The sequence below is a fragment of the Pestalotiopsis fici genome (genome assembly GCF_000516985.1).
Source record: "Pestalotiopsis fici W106-1 unplaced genomic scaffold PFICI_Scf_2, whole genome shotgun sequence".
Taxonomy (NCBI): Eukaryota; Fungi; Ascomycota; class Sordariomycetes; order Amphisphaeriales; family Sporocadaceae; genus Pestalotiopsis; species Pestalotiopsis fici.
This window is the reverse complement of record NW_006917092.1, coordinates 3,751,964-3,773,189: the sequence shown is the minus strand read 5'-3', so window position 1 is coordinate 3,773,189 and position 21,226 is coordinate 3,751,964. Positions and strand designations below refer to the sequence as shown.

Sequence of the window (21,226 nt, the reverse complement as noted above, 5' to 3'; positions counted from 1 at the left end):
GGTAGCTGTGATGAGCAATTGATCTTCGCCTTAGTTTCGGCCAATTTCCCCTCCCAACTCTGGCTCCCAAAATACCGCCGCTGAGTCAGCGGTGAATACGGACAATTTTGACATGTCCATGGCGGCTAGAGTATGTACGCTTGTCACGCGGGGTCCGGAGTACATAACATCCAACCTACGCTACTTGGTTCATGACTCCATATATAAGTAGGTAGGAAGGTATTCCACCTGACTCGAGCCAACGGCTAGGTACAGTTGTCACTGAAAAAACTGAAATAAAGACCATTTTAACCACCGTTCTTTGCTTTCACCTATATCCGTGAATCTTATTGTTTCTTGCCTTCTGCAGTAGATAGCGAACACCATATTCCAAGGTTTTGCTATACACGTGGAGGTCCGGGGAGGTTCGTTCAAATGAAAAAAAAAAAAAAAACATGAGGCTGATTCCAACTCTTAGGTGATGCAAACGTTCATTTGCGTGCCCTTTCATCTCGAGTTATACATAACGGATATGCTTGAATTCTGTCCAGCGAAGTGTGCATATTAAATTCTATTTATTGTTTGGTCTAAAGAACTAGGTATGAGATAACCATATGAATTCGAGGTTCGAACTCACCAGGATTAGTTGAAGAAGAGAGAAAGGTCTCCAGGTCTGAGGGCTGGGGCTGTCTTGGTATTGGATGGACCTTGACGTGACAAGATGAAATTTTAGTTACACTTATGCCTGGAACGTACAATCACAGCCATTGTATCAAATGATTTGAAACTTTGCGAAGACCCTCTCCGAAAATGTAGAAGGCGAGTGGGATCTGCACCAATCCTAGCGAAATGAATGCATGTAAACGGTTGCCCCAACCCAAACCCGGGCTCTCATACATCTGGAGTCTACTGAGTGGTAGCAAAGCTCCAGCGATCAATCGTAGCACCGCGATATCAGATGCTAAGCCATAAATAAACAAGCCTGCGGGAATAGCAATACCAAGATGGTGAACAAAGGAGCTAGCCGAATTTCTGCTCGGTACTGATTGCCTTTGGCTTGATTCTTCTGGAATAACAGATCGGAAAGTTTGCCAAAAGCACCGACCCGGCACCGACCTGGTACCGACCCTGTGAGCATTCCAATATCGACTGGAAGGTAGGAAAGTCTGAAAGTACTAGTAGTGAGTCCGTATTGACCCTCGTACACATTTGAGAACGTCGTGAACAACAGATACATGATGCCGTAGTCGACTGCGAAGTATAGTACCATGAGAGTGATGACGGAAACCAGAACAAGAAGTTTGAGGGGACGCACAATGGCCGAAGAGAAACGCCCTCTCAGGCTGATGTTGTCGTCGGAAGGAATGTGTAGAGCATCGTTTCCAGTCTCTGTGTGAAGCTTGGCGAGTTTTCTTCGGAGGATGAGTGGTATTCCTTGCGAGTTTCCAGGCGTCCAGACTTCCACCGAGCCCCAGCCTAGTTCAACAAAAGTATCGGATTCAGGATCGGTACATAGGTATGGATCAATTCGAATTTAGTCAATTCGCCGATGGATGTTCTTTCTTCATGTTGATGGGGCGAGGGGGCCAATATACTCTGTACCTGCCTACTGTGTAGTGGTTGGATTGATTTAATTGCATCTGGCGTTACCGTGACAGCGCCTTATTAATTCTACAGTAGACTCGGGTGCGTCCGTCTGCTGTGGAGGTTCAGAGCACGTCTAGGGTTAATCGCGGGGTGCATCGTGCGGCTCGGGGTAAGTGACCAGAGCTAGCCCTAACCTGAGCTGCACCGCGCCGGGACCGAAGCCCTTGTCGCGCAAGGTGTTGATTTGCCCGATCATTTCGGCCGAAATCTTCCAAGACGAAATCACAGTGTTTGTGCGTAATGCCATTATTGATATCGCCGGATGATTTCGGTGTTATTCTGACCAAGCGCTCCTTGATCATTACCAAGTAAAAGATTTCCACGGACAGACTGCAATCAACATGCACACGTTCACATGTTCAATCTTTAGAGCTCGGGAACCATCACCCCTGCATCAGTCTAACGCACTTATTTGAAAGAAGCTCTGACTCCAGTCTAGTGAGGAAGGGAGGAAAGTTCTTGGGAGCCTTATTGTTCATTGCGTCAAAGGCCAGGTAGTTGTCAAGGTCGCTGCTTAGCAGACATGGATGGTGTTTTGATGTAACAATACTGTGGAGTTCTCGCATTGAGCACCCCGGCTTAACAGAGTCCACTACGCGATAGCGCACCTGACCGTGTACAAGTGCCGAATCATTCTGGGGGGCCTGAGCTTTGTCGAATGAACTGCCGTTGTATGAACTAGCTGGATACAGCACGACTTTGCGATTGGTTCATCTGGATTCTTGTCATGGTGACTTTGATGGAAATGCTTTCTCCGCAATTTGATGCGCCCAATGTTGTTCATTTCAATCTCTTGGTTCATAGCGTTTTGTTGTGACGTCTGATTGATCCGATGTTCAACCTGCCTAGGCACATGTGATACTTGTCGAAAGACTGTTTGGAATGTGAGCAGAGTATATATAAAATGCAATAACAATGACTTTCACCAATAACCCATAGACTCAGCTCGAGTCTTCGCGCTTCTCTCAACCATGCATTATACACTACTTCTTACCTTGATCTTGGCCGGAATAGTGTCCGCTGCCAAGACTCCCATTGACTCGGGACTACTTGCACTACTAGAACGCTATGCTGCCTTTGCTTCGGCTGCATATAGCTCTGACTGTACCATACCACCATTCGGAAGTTCAGTCGAGACTTATTTCAACGACATACCAACCAGCACACAGGCGACTCTGTTCAGAGATGATGCTGCAGAAGAATACATCTTGTCATTCAGAGGCACGTCGGATGTTCAGGACTTTTTAACAGACCTAGACCAAGACCTAATCTCTTGCGTCGCACCTGGCTTGGAGTGTCTTGGCTGCCTAGTAAGTCATTGCCGATTCTCTAAAACTGTAAATATTGGCACTTACTAACAACAAAATCAATAGTGTTCCCAAGGATACTTGGGACAATACAATGCAGTCGCAACTGAAGTCAAGAACGCCATCGATGCCGGCATGGCAGAGCACCAAGGCTACAACCTGACAGTGACTGGTCATAGCATGGGCGGTGCATTGGCGTCCCTGGCCGCAGCGTCACTCGCCGGCCAAGGGCTGAGCCTCACGCCCTATACATACGGCCAGCCGCGAACGGGAGACCCAAACTATGCCGACTTCATCGATACTTTGTTTCCCGGCACCATGTATCGCGTCACGCACGCCAACGATGGCGTACCGCAGATCCCGTCCCAGGACGATGGGTATCGACACCACAGTACCGAGTTTTGGCAAAGCGAAGATCCACCCACGGACCAGAACACTTTTCAGTGCGAGGGGCAAGAGCCGTCGGATTGTAACCAGAGCGAGATTGGCATTGGTATTGGCAATGGCGGGAGGGGGATTAATGCTGCGCACCTGAAATATTTCGGCATTAGTATTGGAAACCCCCTCGACCCGAATGCGGCTTGTCAGGGTATTGTTTGATCAAAAAGTGGGAAGTCGAATACGGTCCAAAGTTTAGTTGGAATGAATCACAAGTGATTGCCAAATGTGTACATATATGTCAGTAGACGTCCAAATCTGCTTGTCTACATCTTAAATACAGAATCAACATGGTGGGGCAATCTTCCCATTTCGTAGTCTACCGATTTGGTTACCCGAGGCGCAAGCCACTGCTGCAACACCATACACGCGCCACATTGGTCATATCATCCAACGATGCCCTGGCCTGTCCTGCATCGTACATAAGCCGTAAGTGCTACTGAATCTCTGTATGGCCAACATGTGCCTTCCATATAGAGAAGTCTCAGGGGTGCTATCAAACGTTCCCTCACCTGCGAATGAAATCCCTATTCGGCATATCATTATTTAGCTCTCTAGAATCCATTCTGGCGCTTGGGCGTAGGCGACTGCAATTTGACACGGGACATAGTGCATTTTACGATTTTAATTATATTATTTTCCAATCTTTTATATAAGCTTGTTCTATTTCATTTAACCAAAATATAATAATCGTGTATTATATCTTAAAATTAATGGGAAAACACGAGCTAAACGTGTCGTTGATCACTCCTCGCCCACTAAAGCTTTCAATTTTTGTAAAGACGTCGGCAAAGCCCAACCGCTTAGTATCGAGAGAAAATTCGCGAAAGACCAGTTAAAACTATCCACCTTGGTGAGTGCCCGGATGAGTTCCCGCTGGTCATGTATCAGACCTTCCGGAGTGAGTGGCTCAGATGCCGGCGTTTCAAAAACCAACTTGAGGCCGATTTCCGCAAGGACAAGGGTCGTCTCCCCACGGGAAGCCGGGATGATCTCTATAATGACCATTTCAGAGCCTTGGCTGTTTGCTCGGGTCAAGTTTCTCAACGACATCGTGGCGAGAGAGGCCAAATCTGGATCAGCAAACTCAAAGTTCACGTCCTCGAGATTCCAAGGTTCGTATTCTTGGAGGTAATCATTTTCCTTTAGCTTGCGCAGTACCTCGTTGACGTGTTCGGGTTGAGAAACGTGCAGCATGATGAGTGCTATAGCGCTGGCCCAGCGGCTAAGGCCCGACCCGCGACCTTGTGCAAATACGGAGTTCAGGCATCGCACAACGGGAGTGTCGTCAATGCCGCCCTCCGACCTAGTTTGTAGTTGACCAAGTGCGATTAGGCCAGTGGCTTGGACTACTGGGTTCGTCTCGCTGTCGATGAGATTAAACAACGCTGGATGGATTCGTTCTAGTTCCTCAGGAAACCATGCTAATGCGTACGCAGCTTCTTGTCGGATCGCCACGGAGTCGTCGTTCAAGAGATCGATGATGTGTTGGAGACCGTCTTTGACGGCATCATATACGCCAAGCTCGGCAACACTGGACTTGACGATTTCTTCGGGGGAAGGGAACAAAATGGACCGCAACTTGCGCCTCTTGCGATCGTCCTCGTCGGCGCCTTCATTGATCCACTCAAGACGTCGAGTCTTCTCTTCTTCGCACCAGCCGGTGGCCTGGAATGTAGCAACGTCTTCGCGCCATCCTTTGACATCAATGCCTCGAAGCCAGTGGTGCGTTGGCTCGCCAATGGCCAAACGCGTGAGGAGACGAACGATATTTTCTCTGCATAATGTTTCCGGGCAGATCGCAAGTCGATATAAAAATGGGACTACAGCGCTCGAGGCCGAGTACCGGCTGCCTTGATGGAAGATGCTGGTATATAAAACGCCATAAGCCGAAGTGATATCCTCTTTGTCTGAAGACTTCAATTTTCGTACAAGAGGGGGAATGTCCTCGGCCGAACCATAAGCGTGTTCGAGATTCGACCAGTTAATCTCGCCGAGACCGGCCAAAGGATCTTGAGCGTCCGCTTGGGTCGTCATTCTGGCAAGTCTGAAGTTGTCAAAGCTGTGATTGTTGCACTACATGCACATTCCTACCATCCAGACCGACCAGGTTGAAACACTCTCCTTTTCTATCACTACAGCGTAGAAAGGACGGTGCAAGTGGTGGCAGAACACTAGAGGGCGGATGGATCAATCAAAAGCGCGCAACTTGTATTGGACGCTACAAGGTGCCGACGAGCTTAGCCCTCGCCCGCTTTACCGGGCCTGGATTAGGTCTGCAAAGCGTTTCGCTAGTGCCCAGGCAACCTTAGGCATAGAGCTTCGCTGCTGGAAAGTGGAAAACATGGAAATATCTTCTAGCATCACCGCACACGACATATGCAGTCAAATCCTTAGTCCGGATACCATTATTTTATTCCAGCGTAGTTCCAAGGTTCATGTTCAAGATAGGACGGAAATTTCGCAAGGGAAGACTTCCCCAACGGACTTGGATCTGCAGCGAGAATTTGCTGCTGCGCTTAAGCCTAGAAACAACAGATCCTACCAGGCTGAGGTCGTCGCCTACTGCGCCCATTGCGGCTGATGGTAGCGGGGCTTAGGCAAACACTAGACTAGTACCTACATTAACGGGCAGTATCTTGGCGATGACTTGGCTAATGTAGCATCTTACAACAAGAAGAGACTTAATTGCACCCCACGCCAACACGACGGATATTCTTTCCCACTCCATTTATTCATTTTGTCGAACCTGTAATCGCCTCATACCTATAACATGAATTTTCTGAAACAGCTATTCGGGAGCGATACCTATACCAAGTACAAGTATCGGGGCGCCAAACTCCCGAGAGAACCTTTGACGCCGCGCGAGATTGAGGAGATGCACAAGAAGCTACATCCTGATACGCACATCTACAACGCGGCGATTCCAATAGAAAAGAAGCCCATATTTGACGCCCGGGATTGGAGTGTACCTTACACGCGATCAATAGAGGAAAGGCTCATTGCCGCCGCAGCTGACGGCTCACTCCAAAAGGCGCAGTCGAAATCATTACTGTTTCGCCGGCTGCCGCCGGAATTACGCACGCAAATTTGGCGCCATGCCATGGGAAATCACAAAGTACACCTGACTGTACATCGTGGCCGACTGAGGCAATCTATGTTTGAGTCCAATGATTATCAGTGGCGGACACAGATAGGACTCTTGAGAGTCCCACTGGTTTGCCGAGCAGCGTATGTATGCCCCCAAATTGATGTCATATACACCCTGACATGCCGGTCTAAGAATGAAGCAATACTCACTTTATTCTGCCTTAGATATATGGAGTCCATCCCATACCTCTACTCTGACAACACGTTCTGCTTCGGCTTTGGCCAAGCAAGCTCGAAATTAGCACTCACGTCGCTAGACACAATGCTTCCCAAGCAGCACATTGCTTCTATGCAACACATTGAAGTCGGATGGCACCTATTTGGCGGTGTGAGTCAATATTATGATAGCCATCCTCAAGCCTGGGACATTAGCTTGGATGTTCCAGCACCTGAGACTGAAGCGCAGTGGAACAATGTCTGCACTGAGCTCGTCAAACTAACGCATATGCGGACGTTGCTGATCGTGGTTTGGCTTTCTGGCGATGGAAGAGCACAATTTATCAAAATGGAAAGAGGCATGCTTGCGCCACTGCTTGTGATGGAGCATTTGGAGCGGTTTGATATACATCTACCCTGGAATCCGGATGATCCCTCTTTGTGGAATAATGCACCGTTCAGGGTCTGCAGGCGTTTCAGGGTCAAGGAAATGTACGGCGTAAGCATTCCATTGCTCGATGATCCAGCTGATGGCTTTTACTGGTCGGATTCAGCCGCTGAACACCGGAGGTATAGGTGAGCAATTGGTTCAATGATGAGAGTAAACATGGAACTTAGTGAAGAATGAATCAATACTAACAAATTAGCCACGCAAAATGCCTAGTTGGAACATAATTGCTTACAAAATAATTGCCGATAAAGGTGGTGCTTTCCTATTGGGGTTTAATTGGCCTGGCCTGATATGGGTGCCGATTGTGTGTTGTATACTCCTATCGTGCATGTGGTCAGCAGGGCCTTCAAAGCCTTCAAAGCCACGATTATAGTCCACTCAAGTGACTCCCGGGCTCTGACTGCCGATGGCGGCCATTACATCTACACCAGTTGGAGATTGCGCTAAGGAAAATGACACAGTTGATGAGAGATACAAGCCTAAGCAAGAGACTTTAGAGCGAACTGCTGACTTGACGGCTCGTTCTGCTAAGCTTCTCATCATAGGGTCTGGAGGGAGCGGCATCGCACTCCTCACAGCCGGTGCTGCAGCTGCTTTCCCCCTTGGGTTATTCTTCATCAAAGGCATCACGCAACTTGCAGATGCCTTAGAAGTCAAGGCAAAACAGGCTGAAGACAGCATAAAGAACAAATACAAGCATAATAAGCAGGCGCCTCTAAGGCTTGATATACATTGATCTTCGGCTCCCTCCGTGTTTTTCTTTGTGTCCCAAAACTAATCCTCTGCTTATTACAGGTCTCTTATCGAGTCCCCCATCTGGTTTGGAAACCGATTGACGTCAATGTGAAGCTTGCTGAGGCCTTCATGAAAGATTGCCCTCCACAATCCGTGGTCAAGCCCTGCAAGGCCTGCATCATTTTCCTACACTCGAGCAAGATTCTACGCCGGAACAAACATCCCCAGAAACATACCCTTAATCCCCAGAGATGCCATTTCTGCAGATTCCTGCAGGGAGAGTTCCGGGTGACAACCGGAACAGGGTTGCAGTCGAGCAGGACCTCTCGCCATGAATGGGAAATATGCAAACCGGGCGAGCAAGTTCTATTTCGAGGTAGTATGCCCACCTACCAGACAAGGAGACGGTGGCTAATCAAGATATTTCGCCCAAGGTCACTCCATCAGATTGGATCGCGTCAAGGCAGCTGCACCAAACCAAGCCATTGCCTCGAAAGACCTGGAAAGCAAGGTCGATTTCAGATGGCTTCGCACTTTACTGAGACATTGCGATACGCGTCACGCCTGTATGCGGGTCTCAACGCAGACCAACTATCCGGCACGTCGGGTCGATGTACAACCTGGGCTGCCATCCTGCGGACAAAATGACTTAACTCTTACTACCACTTCCCTGCTACCAAAGAAACCAGCTTATGTCGCCGTATCCTATCTCTGGGGGAGCTGAAAAATTGTTCAGAACCGAAAAAAGAGAACTTGTCCTCTCTCCGAGTTCCATGCGCAGACATGCCTCACGTACCCCGCTCCCCGGTAGGTCAACACAAACAGTCGCACACCGTGTCCTTATATGCACCACTTGTGGATGTAGCTTTAGCTAGCCAGATCACCTGGCTAGACACGATGGTGCCCACACCGAATCATGTCCCTCCCGATGGAGTCTATGCGGTCGAGCATTTGGTGGTCGAAATTTTTTATTGCGTTAGTTTAATCATCTCCATTATCTCGATAAGGAGCAAGACAAGGGCCTCCCGCTGGTGCGCAGGCCCTCCACGTCTCGACTCTAGGACCTGCACATACATCTCCCGTGAACGCCACAAGGGAATGTTTGCAACCGCATTTAAACATGAATCATTATTTTAGCCGACTCTGCAGTCATATTTGATGCCCTTCCCCTTTTGTGAAAACTGTTACTTTACTCTATCAGCCATCGTTGTATTTCGGAGCTTTTCGCTTGGCCTGGTCGCTCTCTCTTTACGTAACAAGCAGTGTTGTGTGTACACGCAGAAGTCCAAACAAATTTTGAAACGCCGAGATGCCCTTAGGTAATGTTGATATTTGCTTGGTTAAAAGGGATAGCATAAGCTTGGCAACTGGACAACAAGCGAGCTCAAGGAGTGTATACAGAGGCAAGTTTCCCTTCCTTGAAATATGGCCTATAAAACAGGACTTTTCTGTGGTTAGCCATGTTATATAAAGAATCTCAATCCTCTTCCTCACAGCTTCACTTTTTTTTCCAATCCATTGTATCGATCCTGGGTCAGCATCCCCATGTGAACTGCAATCACGGACACGGCCCGGTCTCCTGGACACGATTTGATGAGAGGCATATGAATCGCATCACTTTCAAGGACTGGGCCCCACTACAGTCTTCGGGATGGTCGTTGCAACTATGCTCTTTATAAACGACAAATACAGTATGCATCCAACTATTGCACTGATGTAGTCAGTACCCACTGCAGATTACCTGCTCTGATATATCAGATAGATCTTCAGCACTCTCTTTTGCAGATCACAGATCAATTCGGACATCTTTTAATGCTTTCTCGAACATCGATGGCTCAGGTGAGATCAGCTTAGTTCGCTCCCACTCTATCTCAGTACCAATCTGACTTTCCTGTAGTAAACAGTGAATGTATTGCCATTCCTGCTGGCTGTTTGAGGGAATCTACGGCCCAAAAGATGATCTTCTTGATTCCGTTCCGCTGAAGTTTGCGAAGCTGCTGAAGAATGTCGGGGTCTCTCCGAAGCCGATTTTGAGCATCGGCTCTTTGGCTCGTATTGTTCTTCTATCAACAACTTCATGGAACAGCGTAATTAATTAGTCCTCCTTAATTTCGTTATACCGGAAGTCAAAGGAGTAGAAACACATTTCGGTTTGTGGACGAGCTCTTTCGGAGGGCTGGCCCAGTTTAATAATCATCCAGATGCAATAAAAGTCTATCGCCGCTGGAAACCCATTTTTACCACTGTCACACACGATGCATTTAAGGCTACTACCAATACTATCCTCAAGAACGACCACAGTACTTGTCTTGGTCTAGGCTATTCTATCAGAACACCAGACAGAGCAACATAAATGGAGGACGGGATGTTGTTTCTTAAAAAAAGGCACCGCGAGGCATAGCTAGGATCCTAGACTGACTAGGTAAAAGGGGCATCGAGTTGGATATTGCGAACAGTATACAAAAGGTCTCCTTCCCTATTTTAATCCTGGAAGCTTTTGAAATTTCGTGGGCCTTCTCTTGGTGACTCGTTACCAACGAGGAGATTAACCACATACGACTCAGTAAACCATCAGTGCATCAAAGCATCAATGGCCAACGCGGTGATTCGGGACACAGCAGATGAAAAAGTACCGCGCCATAAACAAACAGGCTCACCACCCGGCAGAATACTTGCTGCTTAACCACCTGGCAGAATTCACGTTACCTGGCGAGCTCGCGCGGCTACGCAGGCTGTGCAAACGGCTGGCTGGCTTGACCATCGCCAGTTGGTGGGGAACGCGGATTTCTTACTATTGATAATGTCCCAAGTTCCAGCTCTCCCAACTTTCTATTTTCTTTTCTTCTCGCCCATCACAACAAGACTTTCAATCGAATCGAACATAATTAAACATCACACACCATGTTTCACAGCCTTACAAATCACTGAGTTCCATCCCTCTGAACATCTTTATCCATCTACGTGCTGTACCGACTTGCCACAATGTCTTCCCAGACTATCCGCAACAAGAGTTACACTCGTCGCGACAAACGCGACTATCATGGTTACATCCATGACAGACGCTGTAAGCTCCATTCCTCCTCGCTCTGCTCTATTGCTTCAAATCATCCCAGTGCTAATGGTAAAATCTTGCTGTAGGTCGTCTTGATAGTTCTCCTGTTGAGGGCGGTTTCAAGATCCACGGCTACACATCCGATCTGGTTGTCGCCATTCCGGCAGGCTCCGCCAATCGTATCAGGAAAGAGGGCCCCATTGGACTCCAGTCGACCATACTTCATGGGCAAATTCGATGACTACATTCTGCATAATTGCGTCCCATTGCGTCCTCTTGGACGTCACGGAGGAAGAGGCGGACATCATCCGCGTCAACGAAAACCTGGCCAACGACTGCACACTGGTCCTAGTGATTAAGAAGAACGACTGGGTCACCAAGGTGTCCCACTCATGGGAGCCAACAAACACCACACTTGAGTTAGATAACGGCAAGACTCTGGTCATATAGAAGGACTTCGAGGGTGAGGAGATTCTGCCAGTCCATGTCCAGGCTGTGGTGAATAAGTTGGGCGAGGGCGTCCGCGGTATTTGGGAGAGGAAAGGAATCGTGACCGGAGTCCTCAGGGCCACAATCTGTTACAATGCTCTTGTGGTTGAACCACGATGATAAATAAAGGACCATCACGATGGTAAAACCAACCTCTTCTTTCACTTTGCCATGCCATCCTATCCTTGGGTCTCAGTTACTGTGAACGAACTGTAATATTATCGTTGAATTTCAGTAAATCTTGTTAAAGCTCTCTTCGGGGTGCGCGACTTATGAAGCTAGACCTCATGCTACTCAACAAACGAGGCCACCTCCAAGTTCAGATGACAAACGCGGCAAGGCTCACCGCTTCGGCAGTATTCACTTTGCCTCACCACCCGGCACTATCGCGTTGCCTCGACACCTAGCAGAGTTCACACTGCCTGATGAGCCTACGCGGCTGCGCGGGCAGTGGCTGGCTTGACAATCGCCAGCTGGTGAGGGAAGGGATTTCTTACTATAAATGCCTGCCCAATTCTTGCAACTCTCCCGATTTTTTTTTTCTTCCTCTTTTCATTCCATCAGCAAGCTCCCCATCCCAGACAGATTACCATAAGCACCTCTGCAGCTTCTGAAGCCATCTTTACTATTCATCCCTTCCTGATCCTGCTTCCAATCGAGTCTCGCATCATCAGCCAGACTACATAGCAAACGCCCTTTGGTACAGACATTATTTCTGTTACTACCTCAAAGAAAACGCGATCTCGTGACAGACCACAGCCCTGTCTCTCTCCTAACAGCATACAAACCCCATCTAACCACTGGACTACTCGCATCTACGATGTCTGTTCACGTCAAGCTACCCAAGTACGCACGTGGAAATGATCGCGACTACTACGGCTACGTCAAGGAAAGGTACAGTAAGTCTTCAACACTTCCAATGGACAATTTGCTACAGTATTGATGCTAATTATTTTGCTGTAGTGCATAAGGAGACCATTGCCATCCCAGGAGGCTTTAAGATTCCAGCCATCCGTGACGCCCTTGTTGTCGGCGTTCCCTCTGAGCTAGCTCAACACCTGAAGAATGCTGGAATCCCCAACAAACGCTCTACCAATTCTACCAATGCCGTCTCCTAGGCTCGAGTTCACACAGCGATCACCAAGTTTATAGGTGACCTTGACCAATTCGGCCTCCACAATTGCGTTCTTTTGCGCATTTCCGAGGACGACGAGGCAATCCTGCGCCAAGAAGCGGAGCTTGCCGATGACTGTCCTCTGGGTGCCGCCTTTCAGAAGAGGCCATGGAATGCAAAGGTCTACAGCCGTTGGGACCCCACCCTGACCACTGTCCGACGCGACGCGGCCAAGTCGAAGACTGTGGTGACTTTTAAGGACGATGACGAAGCCATCTTGGCCGAGGTCTGCATTTCTGACGATTATGACGAGTCAGATGAGTGCAATGACTATGATGAGTCTGACGAAGCTGACGACTCCGATGGCTATGACGAGTGTGACGAGTCAGATTAGTAGGATGAATGATGGATTGATTTTGACCTCCCTCGGGATGAGGGCTGGACATGGAGTACAAGCGATTGGTATTTTGATTTTACAAGCAAGCGTTCTTAGGATAGGCCATGGCAATCAGGGGTGCCTATCGATGTAATGAAGATGCCTGCGACGAGGCGAGGGGTAGTAGTGGTGGTTAATTTTGTACTCTACTTGTGTGCTTGTGAAATCACAAAAGGCGTTTGCTGAATCGCTGTGAATCTTTCTTCTTGCACCGAAGATTGTCACCTTGCAAACAGGCAATCGTCCTCTTTTCAAACTTACCTCGTCGCCGAGCAAACGCGCCTCGTTTCCCCCATTTCCGAGCTCCATTATCTCAAGCTGGCGTCTTCCGGGTTGGCGAGTCTTTCTCTCTCTTTTGTTTTCCCCGCCCTCTGCAAACGGACCCCCAAAAATTCAGGACCTCAAAACTGCACCGTTTGCAACAGTCCCAATCGTCCAGTCTCTCCTCATTCTGTTTCCAGCCAAGTCAAGCACCGTTTATCAGACTACCTATATACAAACAATCTAGCACAGACTACAGTTCTGTCGCCGCTTCCACTGAGTACAACCTCAATTTCCTTGCTGTATCAGCGTGTCAACCAAGTCCATCCGCGTCAAATTTCCAATTACGCGCGTCACGACGATCGCGATTATTATGCCTACGCAAAGGACAAGTACCGTAAGTATCTTACCCTTTTGCGCCCCAGTTTTGCTACGGCGCTGATGCCAACTGTTCTTTCTTTTGCAGACTACAAGAAGACCATCCCTATTCCTGGAGGCTTCAAGGTTACATATTATGGATACGACTTGATTATCGGAATTCCTTCTGATTTCGTCCAGGTCCTGAAACGTGTGGGAGTCAAGAAAAATTCTTCTGCTGCTTCCAACTCCGTGTCTAAAGCTCGAGTCCGTACCGCCATCACCAAACTTATGGGTGACCCTGATGCCTACGGCGACCACAATTGCGCCCGGAGGAAATGGGAGCCGCACGTTTCTGACCTCCCTGGCCAAAGCATCACTGGATGCGAAAGAGGGGGAGGGATTGACCGAGCGCGAAATATACGGCAACATTTTTGTCATCAACTTTGCCGGCCAAATGACCCCTCCTCTCATGTCTTCACCTTTGCTGTATACTTCCTGTCAGCTAATCCTTCGGTGCAATATTTGGTCGCAAAGGAGCTTCGCCATGTACTGGGTGACCGACCTCCAGAGCAGTGGGACTATAATAAAGACTTTCCGCGGCTGAAGCGTTGTCTTGCTATATTGTACGAGAGTATCCGTCTGTACACGCCAGTGCCAGTCACCAAGTGGACAGCAGGTAAGACGCAGACATTGAATGTTGGAGACAAGACCCTCGTCCTTCCTCCAAACACCATGATGTGTTTGACTTACAGCTCCCTGCAAACCGATCCGAGGTGGTGGGGATCCGACTCGCTTACTTGGCGGCCATCTCGGTTCATCAAACCGGCTGCATCGCAATCCGGCTCCGACGTTTCTCCTTTGAACTACCAGTCCCTTGATGACGAAGAGTTCCTGAAGCCAAGGCGGGGCTCGTTTGTAGGCTGGTCCAAGGGAGCGCGAGATTGTCCCGGAAGAAAGTTCTCTCACGTCGAGTTTGTGGCAACCATTGCGTCCATCTTCCGCGACTGGCGGGTAGATCCAGTCACGTTTGAGGTGGAAACAATCGAGGCGGCTCGTCGGCGCGTTCTTTACCTTATCGAGACCGAATCTGCAATGGTCCTACTGGTCCAGATGCTGCACCCCGAAAAGGCTCCTCTTGCGTGGTCGAAACGGTGAAGCTACTGATATAACCTTCAGCAATACTCTTATTGTCATCAGTTCATGCTAGATCATCGTAGAGGTGGTGCAGTAGCGGTTTACTTGATGGTAGCACCTGAATGCCCTCCACCTATCGTTGGGCCATGGCGAATACAACATCTCAAGATATGGCATTATCAAGCTTTTATTTTGGGTTGTATGCCTCCCTTACTCTGCTCAATCGAATGAGGTTTCTTCATGACTAAGTCGTAGTGGAGTTGTATCTGATACTGTGAGAGAAACCGCCCACAAAGGAACCACAATAGCCATTGGCACAGAGCATATATACTAGTATAGTAATATCCATGCTACTTCCGATACATGGGCGATCAGCGGCTAGATGATATCATCCCGTGCCCACAATTTCTTTTTTGTTCCGAGAAGCTTACCATACTCCTGGCCCTGAACATATCGTCGCCCAGACTTGCCAGATAAGGCTGCTTGGAGATTCTCTTCCTATTGGTCTTGTCTCGTGTATATATCAATAGCTACTTGCCGGATGGGGGAACTGTCCGAAGAAGCCTCGATTGCGCAATCGCTAGCACGTAGGGGTCGTCTCAGATCATACTTCTGTCGTGCAGGGTCCAAGCTAAATTGGCTCCGTTGCTGCTGCTGCTGCCATGTGCAGTGTCGTCGGAAGCATACCGACATACAATTGTCCTGTGCATGCACAATGCACTCCGACGATATGCAAGGCAATTGTACATAATAAGCCTGCATCTGCAATCGCAACATGTAAATGATAGCCAGGAGCAATGTCGCGAAACTTCCATCTGCTCAGGTCGCTCAAGATGGGCTGGAGGGACCATACTGTAGTGGATACGTCACTATAGTGCCCGTCTGATGTCACAGCGGTGCCGTCTCCATCGCTGGGCTGACAAGTCCCGCTGTAATGTGGATGTTAAAGCAAGGTTACGGCAGCTTAGATCGCGGCTCTGCGCATATCCATAACCCCACGTTTGGTCTGTAGGTAGTGTAGTGCATCTACCTCCTCTGAAGTACTGGAATGGTGCAAATTCCACAACCCAGTACTGTTTTTCTGATTTATGTGATAGCTTGGTAGATACCGGCTGGCACCTGGTAGCAAGGTAGATACGGAAAGCTCACATGAAAACTTGTGCACTCTGTCAGGCGGCCGGGTTGACCGTAACCAATGTGGCGACATGGGCAAATGATGCTACCCACTGTAATCGCGGTATGGGCTTGCGCAGTACTGTGTAGATACAACAACGGTAATGCCACGGCCATGAAGAAAAGCCAACATTGGTAAAATATAGATTTGCAAAAGATTCTCGCTCCCCAAAGCTGCGTACTTCCTAGGTAGGTAGGTACTACACGAACACTAGTATGCACAGTGAAGACTCTGAAGAGCTAGCAGAGTCGTGTTCAGTCAATGGGTGGGTGGGGGTCGCAGCGGAAGCTTCTTAGGCGACGGATTTAAGGCTGAAGACTGGACTTGCGGCAAAGGAACCGTTGTGACAAGAGAGGGTGCCGTGGGCAACTTTGCTAGCAGGCAATAGCTTCCAATAGCTAGGAGCTCGGATCAGTCCCAAGTCGAATAGTATTGGATACAGAGCACAGATATTGATCATGTGGTAGAAGGCATATAATACAAAATCTATAGTTGCTTTTTCTTACCCCTATATCCAGCTGAAGAAAAACGTGCCTGTACCACCAAAAGCTGAGGGCACCGAACCATGGCGCTACGCTACGTGGATTTGGGGGAGAAGACTTGGCAAAACGTGCTCAACTAATCATGGCGTATTGGTGCAAGGTATTTCGTACCTAGGGAAAGTCTTTCTTGCTGGGCAGGGGTTAAGGTTCATACCCTGCTGAATTGTCACGTGTCTTGAAAATTGGAGTACCCTGGATTTCACCACGATGATTTTATTAATGAAATAGGGGTTCTAGCATGGTGTTGCAAACCATTGGCATGACCACGGCCATATCGAGGTCCGAGATAGCAGCTTGTTGAGAGTCGAGACCCGATTTCTATAGAAGAGACTAGAATTCATAGCTTCCATAGCTACAAATCCCATGGGGGACGTGCTTCGCGAACTTTTCCCAGTGGCGGCGGAGCCGATGACGCCGTTCTTCGGTCCAGTCCAAAAACGTCACCGGGCCCATAATATCAAAACTTTGACCCTTCGGTCGCTTCATAAAAGCCTGCGGCCCGGAGTAAGCGGTGAGCTTTGTATTGTTCTCCTGATTGTTTATTTTGGAAAAAGGTGCCGTATCTATCTTGTTTCTCTTCTGTATCTGTTCTACATATCAAATTTCTACCATCACCAGCATCAGAACAGCGAGCAAAATGGCCATCAGCACAGAACGCTTCAAGCTTACGAGCAAAAACCTGTCTCCCATCTCCTCGCAACAGGGCGAGCACAGAGTGGAGATCCCTACTTACAACAGAGATGACGTCAAGGAGGGTATTGTACACGTAGGAGTCGGTGGCTTCCACAGAGCGCACTTGGCTGTCTACGTCGACAAACTGCTTCAACACCACAATGAGCGCGACTGGGCCATTTGCGGTGTCGGTTTGCGACCCAACGATGCTGCCATGCGCGACGTTTTGGCTGCCCAGGACCACCTGTACACTGTCATTGAGCGATCCGCCAAGGGCAGTTTTGCCAACGTTGTTGGCAGCATCAACTCCTTCCTCTTCGCTCCTGATGACCGGGAAGCTGTAATTGCCAAAATGGCTCACCCAGACACTCACATTGTATCCCTGACCATTACCGAGAGTGGCTATTACTACAACGAAAACACCCACCAGCTCACCTCTGAGCATCCAGACATTCAGCACGATCTGGCCAACGAGAACTCGCCCGTCAGCACATTTGGCTTCCTCTACGCCGCATTGGCCAGGCGCCACGCAGCTGGCTTGAAGCCCTTTACCGTTCTGTCTTGCGACAACATGCAAAAGAACGGCTCCATTACCCGCCACATGCTAGAGTCCTTTGCTCGTCTCCGCAACCCGGAGCTCGCAAAGTGGATCGCTGAGGAGGGGGCTTTCCCTAACGCCATGGTGGACCGCATCACCCCTAGCACCTCTCCCAATGACATCAAGTCGCTTTCCGAGGACTTTGGCATTGACGATGAGTGGCCCGTAGTCACCGAGCCCTTCATGCAGTGGGTCGTTGAGGACAAGTTCTCCGATGGTCGCCCGCCATTTGAGAAGGTCGGTGTCCAGGTTGTTAACAATGTGCACGATGTTGAGCAGTTTGAGAAGCACAAGCTCCGACTCCTCAACGCCAGTCACTCCGCCATGGCTTACCCGGGACAACTTGCTGGTTTCAAGTATATCCACGAGGTCATGGAGCACCCCGTCTACCGCAAGTTTGTCTGGCAAATGATGCAAGAAGAGGTCAAGCCCCTGCTGCCGGATATCCCGGGTGTCAACATTGACCAGTACTGCGAGACCCTCATGGAGCGTTTCTCCAACCCTACCATCATGGATCAGATTCCCCGTGTTGCCCTGAACGCCTCGGGCAAGATTCCCCAGTTCATCATGCCTTCTATTGCCGAGCAGATCTGGGTGACAGGTCCCTTCAAGCGCCTCTGCTTTGTCCTTGCTGGCTGGTTCCACTACATCCGCGGAGTCGACAATGCTGGCAACGCGTTCGAGATTGACGACCCCATGCGCGAGCAGCTCCAGGCCTTGGCCAAGCAGGGTGGCAATGACCCTCGCCCCTTGCTCAGCATCAAGGTGCTGTTTGGTGACGACTTGCGCAACGACAAGCGCTTCATTGACGAGCTCACGAGCGCAATGGAGCTCATTGACAAGGAGGGTGTCATGGCGGCCCTCCCCAAGCTCGTCAACTAGACGGGGTTACTTTCAGCTTTAATAATGTTTTTATAATGATTACGACAGCGACATACTTGAACGGAGATGGAACAAAGTTGTGATGGAATTTCACAGGACAGTTGGCTTAAGCAGCCACCCCCAAATTCTGGGAGAGGATACCTCAAATGATAGAAGCTTTAGATTACTGGGTTGCACATAAAAATAGAGGTGATAGACATGTTTGATAGGATAGTCAACATGAATCTGTTCTTAGTGCCAAGTATCTGTCATACTTGAAGTGGATCTCACCTTTGACACTGGCTAGATGCGTCCAACATCCGGGCCGAAACTACGAGAGGGAGGGTCCCGTGTTCGATCATGAATTAACTGCATCATGCGTAGGCGCAGCCCTGCATATTTCACCTGTGTTTATTGTCACGTGATCCATTTTGATAAGATTAAATGTCAAGGAATTTTTGATCTTTATCATTCTGCTCCGGGATCCGGCATAAGATGCCTAAATTGAGAATAATGGAATGCCTCGTGCCCCGATTGGTGCTGACAAAATAACCTTGTGACATGCACAAAGTTAAATCAATGACGCGATGCAGAGGGCAAGAAGGAAAGGACTTTTGGTTGCGCCGGGGTTTTTTTGAACTTTATGTCGAATGATGTAGCTGATGTAAATCAAAATAGCCGTCAAATCTCAGAAGTGTCTGGGCCGGACGGGTTTGGCGGGTCATTTGGAATGTCTCATCCCGAGTATCAAAGGGCAGCCAGGCACATTTCTTTGTAGTCAAAACCTTATCCCTGGAATTCACGATAGTATCATCCATATCGTGAAGTAGTCATATGCCAGGGACATGTTTTATCATGGTCAAGATTGAGACTTAGGTTCCTTAACGGCGCATCGTAGGGCAGAGACCATGTGTTACACCGCGAGTACAATGTGCTGCAGGATGAAATTTCAAGATGCACGTTCCTGGATTTTGATGATATGCAAAGAAATGACAATGTTGCTCTTGTGCAGAACCACCATCTGCCGCATAATCCGAAGCAATGCCTCTTGGGAAGCTGCTTCTCTCATTTGCCGTGTACAGCTTGTTAGCTGGGCAAGCGGGCAGTCTGCAGGATTTACACACAAAACGTCAAACTATTTGCCAGACTTACATGACTACAATCTTGAAGGTCGTGCCCTCGGTACCAGGACATGGTTACCCACACCAGCGACCTACTTTGAAAAGTAGCATTGGCAGAGGTTATGCAGATGAAGAGAAAACCCGAACTACTGAGAACACGGCGACCAGCACGGATACTCTCTCAAGTGACAAAACAACATCTACAGCCAGTATTAGCGATGTCAACTCGCTAACCGACACGGACACTGATACACTCACCGTCACCGAAACCAGCCTGACGGCTGATGGAGAGGTTATTATAGCCACACGTACCCAGACTGTAACGACTTCAGTGACAAATAATCTCACATCTATTACTACCGTGGCCGAGGATCTCACAGAAACAGCTACGATTACTGATGACTTGACATTAACGACCTCCTCAACTGACACCGTCACCTTGACGGATATACTAACCCAATCGTTTGAGGGAAATGTTACTGAGATCGAGACGGAAGAACTCACAACCACGGCCTTTTCCACTACGTCAATCATTACATCGATCCTCTCGATCACGACGGTTATCACGACGAATTCACATTCTTCCGTCATCACTCTCACCACGGTTACCAAAGTTACATCAACCAGAACCAGTACAGGTCTGTCGACGTTGATCAGTGCTTCTACAGGTACGAACTTTCACGCTCACAACATGCAGGGCTTGAACTAAATAATGCTGCACCAGGTTTCACTGCAACAGTGCCCACCTCTTATGTCATTCTCAGTATCGACTCAACACCTTCCATTATAGCCGCACCATCGACAGCGAGGCAAGCTGCTAGGGAGTTGGGAAAATGGCACCAGCAGCGGCAGGTGGCTCCAGACATGAGAGGTTTCATTGGAAGCTCCGTGCTTGACCATCCCGACAATTGCTCTAATGCTGAGCTATACGTCTTGTCCGAGGGGCAGCTTATCAGAGCCACACGACCACTCTCTGTCGATCCAGGAGTGAATTTTACAAACTTGGTCACATTTCCAGGGGGTTCAATCAGCACTGCATTTTCTATTCAAAACGATCGCTTAACATGGACTAATGAGACGTTCTATAATGGAGTTGCCAGGTTCTGCCAAACCGCCGATACCCAGATTTACGTACTGTTTTCTCAAAATGGGAGCCCTGCCAATTGCACACTCGTCGATATTGTCATTTATCGCGCGAATCAATGTGTTAGTGGTGCTATCACATCACCTTTATCAACCGTGATGATGACGTCGAGTTCGCCTTCGACTATATCGTCGAGCATTACCACGGCTAGCACGCAGTCGACGACTTCTAGGTCCTTGACATCAAGTGGTAGTCTGACGATGACACCGATGACACAAACGACACAATCGACACAATCGACACAATCGACTCGTCTATCAAGCACAGTTTCGAGCACAAGCACGTCCTTCACGGGGAGCGCACCAAGCAAAAGTAGTAGTGGCACGAGCAATACCAGAAACACGAGCAGTACTATCAGTACTAGCAGTATTAGCAGCACAAGCAGCACAAGCAGCACAAGCAGCA

General features: G+C 48.8%; 6 protein-coding genes across 6 annotated transcripts; 5 read left to right on the top strand and 1 right to left on the bottom strand.

Moving 5' to 3' along the window:
- Positions 1 to 2,597: 2,597 nt before the first annotated feature.
- PFICI_03327 (uncharacterized protein) lies at positions 2,598 to 3,533 on the top strand (the record flags this gene model as incomplete). The annotated part of the gene is made up of 2 exons (XM_007831908.1): positions 2,598 to 2,936; positions 3,000 to 3,533. The coding sequence occupies 2 exons, from the start codon at positions 2,598 to 2,600 to the stop codon at positions 3,531 to 3,533; spliced, it is 873 nt and encodes a 290-aa protein (XP_007830099.1).
- Positions 3,534 to 4,115: 582 nt separating this feature from the next.
- Positions 4,116 to 5,408, bottom strand: PFICI_03326 (uncharacterized protein; the record flags this gene model as incomplete). Its single annotated transcript, XM_007831907.1, has 1 exon — positions 4,116 to 5,408. One exon carries the CDS (start codon positions 5,406 to 5,408, stop codon positions 4,116 to 4,118), a length of 1,293 nt encoding a protein of 430 aa, XP_007830098.1.
- Positions 5,409 to 6,144: 736 nt separating this feature from the next.
- PFICI_03325 (uncharacterized protein) lies at positions 6,145 to 7,257 on the top strand (the record flags this gene model as incomplete). The annotated part of the gene is made up of 2 exons (XM_007831906.1): positions 6,145 to 6,602; positions 6,687 to 7,257. 2 exons carry the CDS (start codon positions 6,145 to 6,147, stop codon positions 7,255 to 7,257), a joined length of 1,029 nt encoding a protein of 342 aa, XP_007830097.1.
- Positions 7,258 to 10,845: 3,588 nt separating this feature from the next.
- PFICI_03324 (uncharacterized protein) lies at positions 10,846 to 11,156 on the top strand (the record flags this gene model as incomplete). The annotated part of the gene is made up of 2 exons (XM_007831905.1): positions 10,846 to 10,927; positions 11,002 to 11,156. The coding sequence occupies 2 exons, from the start codon at positions 10,846 to 10,848 to the stop codon at positions 11,154 to 11,156; spliced, it is 237 nt and encodes a 78-aa protein (XP_007830096.1).
- Positions 11,157 to 12,224: 1,068 nt separating this feature from the next.
- PFICI_03323 (uncharacterized protein) lies at positions 12,225 to 14,730 on the top strand (the record flags this gene model as incomplete). Its single annotated transcript, XM_007831904.1, has 5 exons — positions 12,225 to 12,303; positions 12,368 to 12,432; positions 12,523 to 12,911; positions 13,416 to 13,612; positions 13,682 to 14,730. The coding sequence occupies 5 exons, from the start codon at positions 12,225 to 12,227 to the stop codon at positions 14,728 to 14,730; spliced, it is 1,779 nt and encodes a 592-aa protein (XP_007830095.1).
- A 2,332-nt stretch (positions 14,731 to 17,062) lies between these two features.
- PFICI_03322 (Mannitol 2-dehydrogenase) lies at positions 17,063 to 18,577 on the top strand (the record flags this gene model as incomplete). Its single annotated transcript, XM_007831903.1, has 1 exon — positions 17,063 to 18,577. One exon carries the CDS (start codon positions 17,063 to 17,065, stop codon positions 18,575 to 18,577), a length of 1,515 nt encoding a protein of 504 aa, XP_007830094.1.
- Positions 18,578 to 21,226: the final 2,649 nt, after the last annotated feature.